At 37.1% G+C, this 15,155-nt stretch overlaps 1 protein-coding gene and 2 non-coding genes across 3 annotated transcripts; 2 read left to right on the top strand and 1 right to left on the bottom strand.

The window, feature by feature from the left end:
- The first annotated feature begins 382 nt into the window (after positions 1 to 382).
- On the top strand, positions 383 to 455 carry TRNAR-UCG (transfer RNA arginine (anticodon UCG)). The gene has a single exon. It is a non-coding gene; the product is annotated as a tRNA-Arg (tRNA).
- A 6,077-nt stretch (positions 456 to 6,532) lies between these two features.
- LOC145681457 (uncharacterized) lies at positions 6,533 to 9,321 on the bottom strand. Its single transcript, XM_081753097.1, has 2 exons — positions 9,233 to 9,321; positions 6,533 to 8,996 (listed from the first exon to the last, which is right to left on the bottom strand). The coding sequence occupies exon 2, from the start codon at positions 8,500 to 8,502 to the stop codon at positions 7,000 to 7,002; it is 1,503 nt and encodes a 500-aa protein (XP_081609223.1). The 5' UTR covers positions 8,503 to 8,996; positions 9,233 to 9,321; the 3' UTR covers positions 6,533 to 6,999.
- Positions 9,322 to 13,709: 4,388 nt separating this feature from the next.
- Positions 13,710 to 13,781, top strand: TRNAA-UGC (transfer RNA alanine (anticodon UGC)). Its single transcript has one exon. It is a non-coding gene; the product is annotated as a tRNA-Ala (tRNA).
- Positions 13,782 to 15,155: the final 1,374 nt, after the last annotated feature.

Genomic DNA, 15,155 nt, shown 5'->3' with positions numbered 1-15,155 from the left:
AAAATTCCTTTCGTAGAAATTCTCATTAAAGGGATTTACGGAAGAATATGGACATATTAATTAAATATTTATTAATGAAGTATGACCAAAATTGCCTGAGTGATTTTTGAGAAAATCGTCCGAAAAGTATTCATCCCAAGAATAAACCAGCTCTTGCAAATTATTTTAGGATAAGTAAGTTGTACAGCATTGTAGACTTATTAATGAAGTAATAATAATAATAATAATAATAATAATAATAATAATAATAATAATAATAATAATAATAATAATAATAATAATAATAATAATAAATATTCTTAGAATAACATGTTCATATTTGTATTCAATCTAAAACTTACTGAGACCCGTATACTTATGATATTTGTACTTAAAACAGCAGGACCGTGTGGCCTAACGGATAAGGCGTCGGACTTCGGATCCGAAGATTGCAGGTTCGAATCCTGTCACGGTCGAGTAATTTTTCTTTACATTCTCAAAATACTTTGTTAATACACTCTGCAACCTAACAAAAATAGCATATCGTACAAACAATTTATGAATACGAATAAAAATATACGAATTATTTTTCTCTCCCTCTCTTTCATTAATTGCGCATGTAGCAATAAGCCTTCGGGAAAACCGAAGACAAATTGAAGGGGCACGGTGGCTCAGTGGTAAGAGTGCTTACCTCTGGTGCGTGGGGTCATTTTCTCGATCCTCGACCAAGTAAGTTTATGGTGTACAACATCGTGTCCATGGGTTTTTCTCAGGGTACTCCCGCATTCTCATTCCACCAATTCTTCCATCATCATTTACTTGCTTTAATCATCATCTCCCTTAGACTAACGCACATAATCGTGGGACGTTAAACTGACATATTTTTTTTTCCTACAAAGATATTGGTAAAAATGTATTTAAGCTTCAGAGCTCCGCTTTTCTGTAGTATTTGATGTAATTTAATATATAGACGGCTATCAAAATAATTGAAGCACTAAAGAAAATGTATCTTACCTGCTTAATACGCGTACAACTTTGATTCGTCGTGGAATGGTGATATATATAAATCACAAAGTGATTTCCCGAGAAATATTTATGATTCATGTAACGCAGTAGATCTAATCTGTTTCGTCAACGGGAATGGAAGACAATATTTGCTTCGGATTTCGAGCTCCAGAAGCAACCACAGGGAGCCTATTCAATACTATTGAAATCTAAGGATTGGGCTGGCCATGCGGAGTGTTGTAACTCATACTAATGTTCATGAAACCACATCTCATCACCTAACACAGCGTTTCCCAACCTTTTTCAACTTACGACACACTACGGGTGTAATTTGAATTCTCGCGGCACACTCACGGATATTATTATTATTATTTGCAGATATAAAATACCATGTTTTTTTTTTTTTTTTTTTGTGATTACTGATCTCCGTCTCACAGAGATGAAAGCTCGATCACAGGTTTTCCCCTATGCTTATTTTTTATTCTAATTTTAAAATAGAAAACAATTGCAATGAAATATAGGACTCAGTTTTTTAAAAAATACGCTTTATTTTTCGAAAACTGTATCTAACCTTTCACTAAGAACGAAGATCACTAAATAACGAACGAAAAAACAAATGTCTTGTACTTTTAACTTTGCTGTTTTAACCAAAACCGGTGTATATTTATTACAATCACACAGCTTGCGATGTGTCGAAGTCAAAACACACCTGTTGAACAAAGTGTTGTTCTGTCATTCACGTGCGATTGAGTGTTCTACGAACGTTCACTTGACGCGTACCGTACAAGTGCTTCCATTTCTCGGTGTTAGTATGACTCTCAATTGAAGCGTAACATAGCAACTAACCGTGGAAATTTGTACGAGCCGAAATACTGTCTGCTACACACCAACAGATGTAGAATAATATATTACAATTATACTAATTTTTTCCATGTAGAAATTCATAGTAATGTAAAATACAAAAATATACATTTTTTCCATGTCTTTCAATTTGGTTGCTATAGATTCAATAATTTTGTTTCGATTTCCTCGCGGCACACTAGCAGGCCATTCGCGGCACACCGGTTGGGAAACGCTGACCTAACATATCAGTAAGAACGGCCAGTGACACATTTTCAGTGTTACCATCCCACACGTCTTAGTTAATGTAACCTCTAGATGTTTCCATTATTTTGACAACTACATGTATATAAATCAAGTTCCATCGTATGAATTTCTGTGCCCAACACTGTACTTTTTTCTAAGCTATCTGAAATTAAAAGCAAGAATGTAGAAAATGAATATATGGTGCTTACTCCAAGAAGATAGAAACTTCAGTCTAGTGAGATAAAACGAACAAGTCTTTCTCTCAAAAGAAAGAAAACAGAAAGAAACCAAGGACTATTTTGGTGCACTATCAGTTGATAAAAGAAACAGACTACATAAAAATAAAAACAAGAATGAACTGTGTATTCTGGGCGAACTGAAGCGGACATAATGCTCGCCGGATATCAAAACAAAGCAGAAGAGGATATACTGTAGTTCTCCAATTGGCTTTGGCGTTGCGTTGTCGTATTTTCTGCTATCGTGGCAAACAAAAGTTGAATTGGGTACTTACGAGGGAAAATTCCCGACTATTTATACAAGAGAAGAGGCAGGCAGCAAGACGGAACTTTGATAGAAAACAACAGAGGGAAATGGAGACTTTTTTTATTATTATTATTTGGGTTGTTTTCTTCACTAAAGTCAACAGCAAACAGCTGATAAAAGTGAATTGGACATTGAGTTGTTATCAGAAAAAAAAAAAAAGTGTGTTTCAACATTGAAGAAAATGAAGTCACTGCAACGATTGACAATAAAAAATGTTGTAAAATGGACATTTAAAAATCCACAACGTACACACACATACATACACACACACACACACACACATATATATATATATATATATATATATATATATATATATATATATATATATATATATATATATATATATATATATATATATATGAAACACTTGTCGTAAGATTAATGTTAATCAATCTGGCGCAATGATCGAATTGGGGCTGGTATAAGCCCGTATTGCATAGTAAAGCATAGCGAAAATTCCAGTAAAATCCTTCTACAATAAGAAAATGATGTTTAGACATGGAGTTGGTAAACGTGGGTCTGGAGTTGGAAGTCATGGAAATTTCTGGGCCCCCTGAGCACAATGGTAATTTCAGAAATTGGACACCGGCTATGTGGCCCCAAAAATGGGGTCCTGAAGTTTTGGACATGGGTCGCTTCTATACATCTGCTAAACATGGAATTGTTGTACGAGGGTCGGGGCTCTGGCGTTGTAAAGGCCGGGGTCGTTTGAGCATAGCGGTAATGTCAGAAATAGGACCACGGCCTCGAAGTCCCAGAAATGGGATCCCGAAATTTTGAGCTTGGTTCCGCTCTCTCTCTTAAAGCATGGAGTTGTTGGATATGAATGGTGGCGTTGGAGAGGTCCAGATCTCCTGAAGATGTCAGAAATCGGGTTTGGCCATAAGGCCACAGAAATGAGGTTGCAAAGTTTTGGACTCGGGTCCGTTCTATTTGCTCATTAAATATGGAGTTGTTGTACGAAGGTGGTAGCGTTAGAAAAGTCCGGTCGTAATCTTTGCGTCCCTTTCAATCAACTTTTATTCATGCACGTCCCATCAAAGCTCAGTAGTTTGTGAAATTCTAAACCTTAATACCAGTGATTTCACGTTGCACGAGAGATTTGTTTTGGATGTATAATAATTTATGTGTGATAGTTGCTGCAGAAGTCGTGCAATAAATGTAGATATTGAAATAGACCTATCACGAAACTACAGTTGTATTTTCTAATGTATGAGTTGCTAACACTACATGCAATCTGGTAGGAAGAAGTTGTCTGATCACCAGGTTTATAAGATATATTTTCAACTGTATAGTAGACAATGCTTTCTTGTGTGTCTTTGACAACTGAGAGCAGATTATACTGTACGAGGGATCCCCGATTTGAAGCAACCGGTCTAATAGGTTTAAGTCTGGCAATATTAGGCAGGTTATCGAAAAATAAAGGTACAGCAAAGTGACACTCTCCTCTTATTCGGCTCATTGCCTAATCACTAATATGTCTATTCTTTGATGAGAAATAATACTATGTTGTAATGGAGAAAACGTCCAAGGTGGAGAAAAGAAAATATTAACTTTCATCCGATACCAACGTGTTTCTTTAACCTTTCAATGCACCGTGTAGCTGATTAGCCACACACTTAGTTCTTGCGTATGAATCTCACAATAGTTATTTCTTTTCGTAAGTGCATTTTGTCGCAGCTTGTATACATTCCGTTTTGGCAAGTGTTACAAGAAATCGTCCTTAGGCCCCTGAAGGACCAAGTTCTCTTTCGTTACAAAACTTTTTTTTTTTTTTTATGAAGTGATAGTTATGTCCTTTTTAGTTATTTTACAATGTAATATATACATGTCTAATATCTGTGAATGTGTAAAAGAAGTTTTTAACATTTAATATTACTAAAACTAAAAACAAACGTTAACCACAAAATAGATATTGTGACACGGATTCGAAGTGTAAATTGCGTTATGTAGCTAAATAGCTACAAACATTTAATAATAAATTATTAACCTAAATTTTGGTCCTAGGGCTTTAAATTTGTTTTCCTATATTTTACAACATTAAATTTTACTCATGGTATTTTTAAATAAAAAAATCATGTGTTTAAAGGTTATCTATCTGTCTATCTATCTATCTATCTGTCTGTCTGTCTATCTATCTATCTATCTATCTATCTATCTATCTATCTATCTATCTATATATATATATATATATATATATATATATATATATATATATATATATATATATATATATATTTGGTCTAGGAATTAATTCGTGCGGGTGGACAAGAGATGGCGAAACGAACGGAGCGTCCCACAGTTCCGTGTATCCACACATGTGTTGCAAACCCCTGTCATCGCGTATCGTTCGTAGTATAGGGCAGTGGATTAAAGCGTCAACAACACCAGTTTGTAGTTAAGTGAACATGGCGCAATTTGTGCCTGATAAAGTGTTTTTGCGGGGTGTCCTGCTGCATTACTTTAACATGCAGAAAAGTGCGACTGAAAGTCATCGTATTTTGGTGGAAGTGTATGGTGACCATGCTCTAGCTGAGCGAACGTGTCAGAAGTGGTTTGCACGGTTTAGAAGTGGTGATTTCGGCTTGGCAGACCAAGAGCGAGCTGGACAGCCAAAAAAATTTCAAGACGAAGAATTGACAGCATTGCTCGAGCAGGATTCGTGTCAAACGCAGGAACAACTTGCAGCAGCATTAGGCGTTGATCAAACAACAGTCTCCAAACGCTTGAAAGCCATGGGAATGATTCAAAAGATGTCACATTGGGTTCCACATGAATTGAAAGACAGAGACGTTGAAAGACGAAAAACCATTTGCGAATTGCTGCTTCAACGACAGAGCAGAAAGGGGTTTCTGCATCGAATTATTACGGGTGATGAGAAGTGGATCCATTACGAGAACCCTAAACGAAAAAAGGCCTGGGTGAAACCAGGTGAACCAGGTCCATCACAACCAAAACGAGATATTCACTGTGCAAAGGTTATGCTGTGCATATGGTGGGATATGAAAGGTGTGGTGTACTATGAGCTGCTGCAACCGGGTGAAACTATGAATGGAGAACGTTATCGACGACAATTAATGCGTTTGAAGCAAGCTCTGGCCAGAACACGACCAGAATGGGAGAACAGACATGATAAACTTATTGTTCAACATGATAACGCTCGCCCACATGTCGCAAAACCGGTCAAAACCTATTTAGAAAATGTCGGATGGGAAGTTTTACCCCACCCGCCGTATTCACCAGACGTTGCTCCTTCGGACTACTACTTGTTCGATTGCATGAACAACGATTTGATTGGACAGCGGTTTACTTCTTCAGAAGATATCGAAACATGGGTCTCTGACTAGATCGCTTCCAAGGATGAGGACTTCTTTCGCCACGGAATCCGTACATTGCCTGACAGATGGGCGAAAATGGTGGCTAGCGATGGACAATATTTTTCTTAAGGTATTTATGTATTTTGTGTTTGTACTACAGCTTCAATGTGTGCGTACCAACCGCACGAATTAATTCCTAGACCAAATATATATATAGAGGAAAGTTGCCAATTATGGGGAGGTTTTTTTTATAAGGCTTCCTGCTTAAACATGATTTGTAGGAAATATGTGTAACTTCCGGTAATGCTGTACAGAAACCTTGTTCGTCTATTCTACACATGGAAATGTGAGAAAAAACAATAGTCACAGAATAAAAAAATAAAAACAAACAGTATTGCTGTTCCCCATATTAGGCTACCGGGGTTCCTAATATGGGGATGCTGGGGTTCCTAATATGGAACTATGACATATAGATGCTTACATCAATATTACTTGCATAAAGCAAGGACACACGACCTTTCAGAGAAACTATTGTGATAAATACGGGAAAATGAAATAAGAAGAGAAAATATGAAGATATAATATGATTGTATTGACGTTATTGTTGATCAAAAATAAAATAGATCTACATTGTTCTAAAGCTGGAAAAACATTAGGTCTAATACAAAACGTTAATACAAATCATTACGCCTACATAACTGTGAAGAAAAATAATTTCAGTTGCAGAACACAATATCTTGGAACTATTTAAAGAAACAAATGCATTTATAATAAATGGTTGTTTGAAAATCGTTTTTATAAAAAAAAAAAAAAAAAAAGAAGTCTTTTCCCATTTCTCGTTCTCAATTAAATGATAGACGAAACATAAAAAAATGTGTCTCTTCCTTTTTATTGAAGTTGGAAATCTAGAAAAACTTAAAAGCCTGATACTTTTTCACTCAAATTGTAAATCCACACAAAAAAAGTCTTCTTCTTTTCATGTATACTACTTAAATTGTAAATCTACGAGAAAAAAAAGAAACACGGTTTGCTTTGCACTGAAATTAAAACTCCACAAACCATAATTTTACTTAGAGCAACATCTTTCACAGACGAAAATGTCATCATCGACGCCTGCACAGAGAACATGATCCCACCGTGAACACACCGCACATTGAATCCACTCTTCACCTTCACGATCTTCGGAAAATAGTCCATTGCAATAGAAACACTCGGCTTCTTCTTTGTTATCTTCGTCGGACACATCCGACAATTGCATATATTCCCAGTTAGATGAACTACTGGAATCTTGTTGTGGCAAAGACCTACGCTGGAATCGTTTACTTTGTAAATTATCCGCTTCTCTGCACTCTTTGGCTGTCTTCTTTGGCTGCTTCATCTTCTTTATTTGTCTTCCGAGGGATCCTCCTTTCTCGTCGATAGAAGAAATATTTTTATGCTTGAAAATGCCTTTTCTTTTCTTCGATGCTGAAGTTCCGCATTCTGTTCGTTTTTTGGTCTCAATTTTGGTTTCCCTTTGGCATTCTAAACCTCGTTTGTAAGGTGAACTTGTGATAATTTGGGCTGATCCAGTTCGAGATTGCTTGTAATGTTGTCGAACAGGACGTGCTGGAATAGGGAAAATATCATGTGCTGTTACAGTACATGTAGGTGATGGCAGTTCTACAGTTCTACTTGAACCTGGTGTGCTTGGCTCTGAAGGGTTTCGGACCTCGATGGAAATCCTTTCTGGCTCTGGTGGTATGGTAGCAGATACTGACCTACATGGATCGGATGTGTTTGCTTCGGAAAGTTGCCCGTCCTCGATGGAAATCCTTTCTGCTTGGGACGTTATCGTAACAGCTACAGACCTACAACTATCACTTGGTGTTTCATATTGGAGGAAGTCATGAGTTCTGAAAATATGTCTATTAGTCGGAAATAGGCCTGCTCTTTTGAAACCACTAGCTGCATTTTCGGTTGTTGCTGCTCTCATGTACGCATTTCCAAATAATTCGCCAACCTGATATATAGTCACAACACGTCCTGGATTCATTCGCAACCAGCGTTCTATTTCCTGCCTGTAATAGCACTTTAATGTTAGATCCAAAGGCTGCATCTTATGGGTGGAATGTGGCGGTAGCGATATAATGGTAACATAGTTCTCGCGTCCTAGATTTATGACATCTAAGTTCCGTACATGGGAGAAATGGCCATCTAAAACCAGAACCACTGAATCTTCTTCTGTAGGCTTGACATAGTTTATAAAATGTCGGAACCACTCTGTAAATATATCACTTTGTATCCAACCAGATTGGTGACATGCATAAATACAACCAGGTGGGGTTCCATTCATCAGTTCAATTTTCATATTCTTGCGTGGGAATACGAGTAGCGGTGGAACATAATTTCCTGTAGGGCTCATGCATGTCACTACTGTGATAAGAGTGCCTCTTTCAGCCGACTGGAGAGCAGAAACCTGGCGTTTTCCTTTAAGAGCAATGACTTTGGTATGTTTACTTTGCACAACGGAAATGCCAGTTTCATCGCAATTAAACAATCTTGATGGAGAATGCTTGATTTTATCCATAGCCGGTTCAAATAAGTAAAAAAAAAATTATCTACTGCTTCAGGAGTAAATGATGTAGCTCTAGAATGTGAGAGACCCTGTGGCGTTCTAATCGATAACCGAGGGTGACGTTTAAGAAATTGTTTCAACCATTTTTTACCTGCCATCTTCTCTGTTCGGGAAAAAGGATTCGGAATTTCATTTCTGACAGCCAATTGGTACGCTAAACGTCGTACATCCGTCATTGACAAGCCTAATAATTGTTTTTCCATACTAATGCAATGATTCACAAGGTCCTCTTCAATATGTAACGGGAAAACGTGCTTCCTACCTAATTTGGTTACCCTCGGTGCAGTATCCTGGCCTGATTCAATGGCTTGAGTTACATATCTTTCTAATGTTGTTTGTGGTACATTATAAATACGAGAGGCCTTGAAACTTCCCATTTCCTTCTTCATCACAGAGGAAACAGCTGCGTTCATATTCTCTTGCTGCCATTGTTTCCTTTTCGGCATCTAAAATAGACAGAAAAGTAGGTCTATCCTCAATTTCCAGAATAAATTAAGGGTTCGTAATTTGGGGAGCCCCATATTAGGAACTTCTCACCACTCCATAATAGGCAACTTTCGTTGACATTTTCCTCACGCATATATCAACAATTAGTAAATCTAGAAAACACGATATACACTATTTACTATGAACTTCGTTTTCTACTCTAGCGTGTAAGATAGTGTAATTGAATATTTCTTACCTTTACAGCGACACACAGACGTTACTTCTGAGACGGTGCAAATTTTCTCCTGCACACCAAACACTTCCATTCGACTGAGACAAAGAAACTAATTGCGACGTCACCTAGCTTAGGCCGTGTTGCCAGTTCGTGACACTAATTTACCGTTCACGCAATTTCTCTTCCACAAAATTCCCTCGTTTATGAGAAATCCCACCTCCCCATATTAGGCAACCTCCCCATACATAGCAACTTTCCTCTATATATATATATATATATATATATATATATATATATATATATATATATATATATATATAGGGTGTTCATTTATTATGTAGCCAAAATCCACTGGTGAAATCCTCACATCTAAACAATAAAAAAGTCCATATGAACATAGGGCGAAAACAGCGTTGTTTTAAAGTTACGAGATACCGAAATCGAGAAAATTGTGACTTTGAGGTTGCCTAGCTCAGAAACTATGAGATAATATCAAAGGCGGTTAAAGAAATATTGCAGGAACTAGTACATTGTCTATCGAAATACCCATATTTCAAAGTTGGGACGTATGAGCGCACATGATTTTAGAGAGAGAGAGATGGAAGAGTGGAATCTATACCACAGCTCCCTCCATAAAATCCGTACATCTACGTATTCTACGTATAACTTTTATTGCTTTTCATGATGACAATTTCAAACTTTATTTCTAAAGTGCTAACTTTTTAATATGCGGTTATGAAAGTATTTTGTTGGATGTAATCTGTGTTTGTTACAGTCTAAATGTAAATACTCATGTTACTTTTTCTTAATAAATAAACAGATACTTCGTATGAACTATGAAATAAGACTTCCTGTGCTGAAATATGAAAGAAAATTTCGAATTTCTTGCCACTTACTGATATAGAACATTATGATAATCTGTACTAATGATATAACAACAGGAAATTAACAACATAATTTCTGACTAGTTATATTGTATAAAAGAATACATGCAATAAAAAGAACAAAAATACAAGAAATATCCCTTAATGGACACCTCTCAATAGCAAATAATGAGGTAGACTCTTGATCTCTTCAAAATTATATGTATTATATTATGAAAGAGAATCCTACCCTCTCGCTTACTCGTACGTCCTCAGATATAGATACGGACTGTCTTCTTTTACCTTCAACGTTTTCGTAATCTCATTATAATGTATAATTATAATGTATAATCTCAGTTCGTATGTTTTCTGCAATTTGGAAATAAAATTTTAATTGATTTCTTAAAGCCCCAGGAATAGATAGAATAGATCAAACACCAACGGAAGTGATTAAGAGTCTCGGAATAGCAACAAAGAAGAAACTATTTAATCTTATTAATGAAATGTACATCTCGGGAAAAATACCAAGAGACTTCGAGAAAAGCATATTGGTACCTATCCCGAAAAGGAAAGGCGCACGGAAATGTGAAGAACACAGAACTTTAAGTTTGCTTGCACATGCATCAAAAATACTGTGTAAAATTATAGCACAACGAATAGAGGGGAAGATCGAAGAACGGTTATCGGAGGACCAGTTTGGACTCAGGAGGAACAAGAGAAGCAATACTGAGTCTACGGTTGATCATGGAACAGCACATCAGAATAAACAAACCAATTGTGATAGCATTTGTAGATATAGACGAAGCTTTTGACAACGTAGATTGGGATATCATGTTCAGAGCGTTGAAGAAGCTGAGAGTAGATTAAAGAGACAGAAGAATAATATACCAACTTTATAGGAACCAGACAGCTGCTATAAGAAGAGATTGGAAGGAAGCAAGAATAAGTAAAGGAGTGAGGCAAGGATGTAGACTTTCACCTCTCCTGTTCAACGTCTATATAGAAGAGGCTATGAAAGAATTCTTGGATAAAAACGAGAAAGGCGTAAAAGTAAATGGCCAGGTTTTCAACACAATAAGGTTTGCCGATGATAGCTGAGAACGAAGAGGACTCGCAGGAAGCTCTTTCAAATTTGAACGACCAACTGAAAAGAACATGCAAAATGAAGATAAATAAGAAGAAAACGAAAGTGATAAAGAGGGGCAACAAGAGCAGGACAGGAGGGGGCAAACGTATGGCTAGATGGAGAGAAAATCGAAGACGTTAAGACGTTCCACTATTTAGGAAGTCTAATATCCTCGGACGGAAGAAGCGAAAAAGACGTAAGTTCCAGAATAGCACAGACTAAACAAGCATTCAATAGGAAAAGAGGACAACTAACATTAAGAAATGTGTCGCTGGACGTTCGTAAACGGTCTATTAAGACCCTGGTATGGAGCGTGGAGCTGTACAAATCAGAGACGTGGACATTGAGAAAAGCTGAAATATCCAAGCTGGAAGCATTTGAAATGTGGTGTTGGCCCAGAATGCTGCGCATACCATGGACCGAAAGGAAAAGGAATGAAGACGTACTAAAGGAAGCTAATGAAGGATGACAGATCATGAAGATAGGAAAAAGAAGAAACAGCATGCTTGGCCATCTTATTCGACACTCCGATTGGATCACCTTGCTGATAGAGGGAAAGGCAGGAGGAAAAGCAGATATAGGAAGACCAAGGATAGAATATCTAGATGCAGTTACGAACAAGAGGCCTTATTAAAGTATAAAACAGCTCTCCCAAGCGAGAGAAAAGTTTTAAAATTTCCACGTTGCCCACCAACCTATGGTTGAGGTGAACAAGAAGAAACAGAATTAATTTCTTGAACTGATTCAGTAATTACACGCAAATTTGAATCAGAAAATAGTGTCAGCAGGATTACGCGACACATAACTACGTCTTGCAGACTTTTACACAGAAAATTCATAACTATCATGATTGATTAGTCCTGTCTACATTTTTAGTATTTAATAATAATGTTGTATGTTATTACTGGGTTACTTTTATTTTTTTTAACACAGTCTAAGGCACTTTTATAAAGTTCATTCAACGAACCTTCTGATCCTGATGTAAACATTGTAGAATGATATTACTCCGCCAGCCATTGGATGATTGGCTATCGGTCACCGCTTCCTTCGAGAAGCACGTGCTTGTATCCTGTCGGAGTTTTGCATATTCCCCGCACGCAGCCATATTGTAAACTGTGATTCGCGCATAAGGTGGGCCAAACCCAGTTTCTACGCATGCGTATTCTCTTTTATTGCATTAATTCAATTTAGTTCTTAGATAGAGTGTTTTTTTTTTTCTGTTATTTCACTGTAAGTAAATTGTATTTCTGCTAATGAGCCTTATAAGCAACAAAAACATTGAAAAACAGCTTACTTGACAATGGACTATTTTCTTCTGCCGCATGGATGCGGCAAGGCTCTTTAACCAATAAAATGAAACAATCACCACGTGTATTTGTTTACATGAAGTACTGAACGTTCCTTGAATGAACTTTAGATGTATGACTTGTACTTGAGAAGATTATCTCATAAGCATTATATAGGATGTTAATGAACTATACTGACAAACTACACGAGGCTATTTCTCACAACAAAATAAGAAGTAAAGGTTCAAAGTTTCAGAGCTAGGGCTGTCCGAAACCGTCGAAAAGCTCAATTTCAACACATGTTATTTCGAATTCGAGAATCCGTGGAGAAGTGGTTCATATTAAGGGTAAAGGGAGTCATACATACGCAATCCAAAAAATACAAATATTATCAATGTGCAAGTGATTTACAGTGCAGGATATAATTCCCAACGTAATTCTCAGATACACTCTGATTTCAAGATGGGCCCAAAATATACAATAGGCAAAGCTTGGCAACAATGGACACAGAGGCGGAGCTAGAAATTAAAAACTGGGGGGGGGGGGCAGCCAGAATCCAGGCTATGATACTTTGAAAAATATATACCGGTAAATTACAGCTTAAATTACTTTCGTTGCTGATAAAACTGGGAGACCTAGGCGCCCCGGCCCCAGGCTAGATCGGCCACTGAATGGACATGGAATGCTTCGGCAGGAAGTCAAAGGTGTTGGGGAACGCTAGCACCACGGTTCCTCACGCTCGGAATACCGCGTGCTGCGATGTATGTTATCACGATATATATATATATATATATATATATATATATATATATATTTCCTTTTACGCTTAACTGTGAAACAAAACATCACACCATGCGTTATTCCGAGCATGAGGAACCGTAGTGCTGCCGTAAAGTATTCCTTCGAGTACTTCAGTAAAGTGTATCATTAATATGTATAAAAAGGTTGAAATCCACTGCCATAATGTGTATATCCACGTATCGCGTCCATTGTAAACAACCAGTCATGTGCTTCAAAATTTGTAAACACCTTGGATTTCTTCTTTGTGTGTTTGTTTCATCTACTTCCGAAAGACAATCAGCAATTAGAAATAGATTATTAAAAAGCATCATAATTGCGCGACGAAAATAGAATTAATCAATACAGATAAATAATGTTAGAATGGTAACTACAAGGAAGGAATGTCTCTATTGAAGAATAGCTTCACTCCTTATCTTATGAACGGGGGTGTAGCTCAGTGGTAGAGCGTTCGCTTTGCATGTGAAAGGCCCCGGGTTCGATCCCCGGCACCTCCATTTTTATTTTTTTTATCTTTCATAAATGTATATACAATCATTGTTATGAAGATTTAGCAATTCTACTTGTTATGTAAACAATTACTTTCAACAATAGGCCTTTGATTTACAGAAATTCAAAGTTAATAATACTAATTTAGGAGAGACTGTGGAACTTGTATTATATTTCTTTCTTTCTAAATTGACCAATTCTGAAAGGAATTTCAATCAGGGGCGTCATTTAAGGGGGCAGGAGGGGGTAATTGCCCCCCCCCAAGAGTTTGAGGAATGCATAAATGCATATAGAGGAAAGGGGGGCAAAGTGGATATATGAGGCAAAGCGAATAACGCAATTTACAGTCAACTGAAAACAGAGGGCAGGAAATGTTTGCCCCAGTTTATGACGTCACTAGTGAAATAAGAGAAGGACATTACTGTTTTGTGTGTACGTGTTGTTGTTTAGACGAGAGACGAGAAAAAAAGAAAATACGCATTTTGCTAAAAAAATTCAAGAGGTAAGGATTTTGAAATATTTTCTTACTTTTCCGTAGAATGTTTGCGAACACACTATGCACGGACAGGGTGGGATCTTACCTTTGTTATCATGTTTGAGAATTATCGTAAATACGTCGTCCATATGCTGTAGACAGTCTTTTGTCTCATGTGGTAGTGTGGGGCAAAGAGAATAATTTTAGAAGGGGCAAAGCGAATAGCGATTCACTTTGCACCAAGCATAATGCAGTACTGTTTTAGAACATCTGTTTGGCACTAAATGTGGTATTGACGGTACGTATACCTTGCAACACAGCTAATTTGAATATTGAAATTCATATTGAATTTGTTCCGTTAACACTCGCCGAACAAAAACATAGCAGTAGTAATAGTAGTAGTGGTGGTAGTTGTAGTAGAGTAACATCAGTAGTTGTTGTAGTAGTAAGTTGGTTTAGGATAGGAGTTCAGTTAAATAATCGCAGCGGCTATTAATGCAACTTATCCTGTATTAAACTATGTAATTCTAAGAAACTATTAGTTTGATTTTACATCTTTTAAAATGATTTTAATTAAATTCAGTTCTTTGTTTGTTTCTTCGTTTCCCTACTTTTTGCCTCGAATCAATTTACGTAAAATGTTCCATACATGTTCAGTACTAATGACTACAGTGGCGTACGGTGAAATTTTGTTCGGAGAGGGAGGGAAGCTTGAGGTCTCTACGTGCAGAGGAACTAACGAGTACCCATATCAAGGAATGTTTAAAACAGAAGAGTGCGAAGAAGTATAGCAAGTCTACTATGTCTACCGAACCAAGTACTGGTGCAACTTCCGTAAAGGAAGTACCAGAGAAAAGAAGGAAATCTACCATTCAAGGTTCTCCAGCAAGAAGAAATGTTTTGCTGC

Source organism: Thermobia domestica, chromosome 3 (assembly GCF_964235325.1).
Source record: "Thermobia domestica chromosome 3, izTheDome1.hap1.1, whole genome shotgun sequence".
Classification (NCBI taxonomy): Eukaryota; Metazoa; Arthropoda; class Insecta; order Zygentoma; family Lepismatidae; genus Thermobia; species Thermobia domestica.
Note: the sequence above shows the minus strand (reverse complement) of the source record. Positions and strands in the feature narration are given on the sequence as shown.

What these genes read in the sequence shown, in the direction of transcription:
- LOC145681457 (XM_081753097.1), bottom strand. Translation starts at nt 8,502, where the DNA reads ATGGATAAAATCAAGCATTCTCCATCAAGATTGTTTAATTGCGATGAA.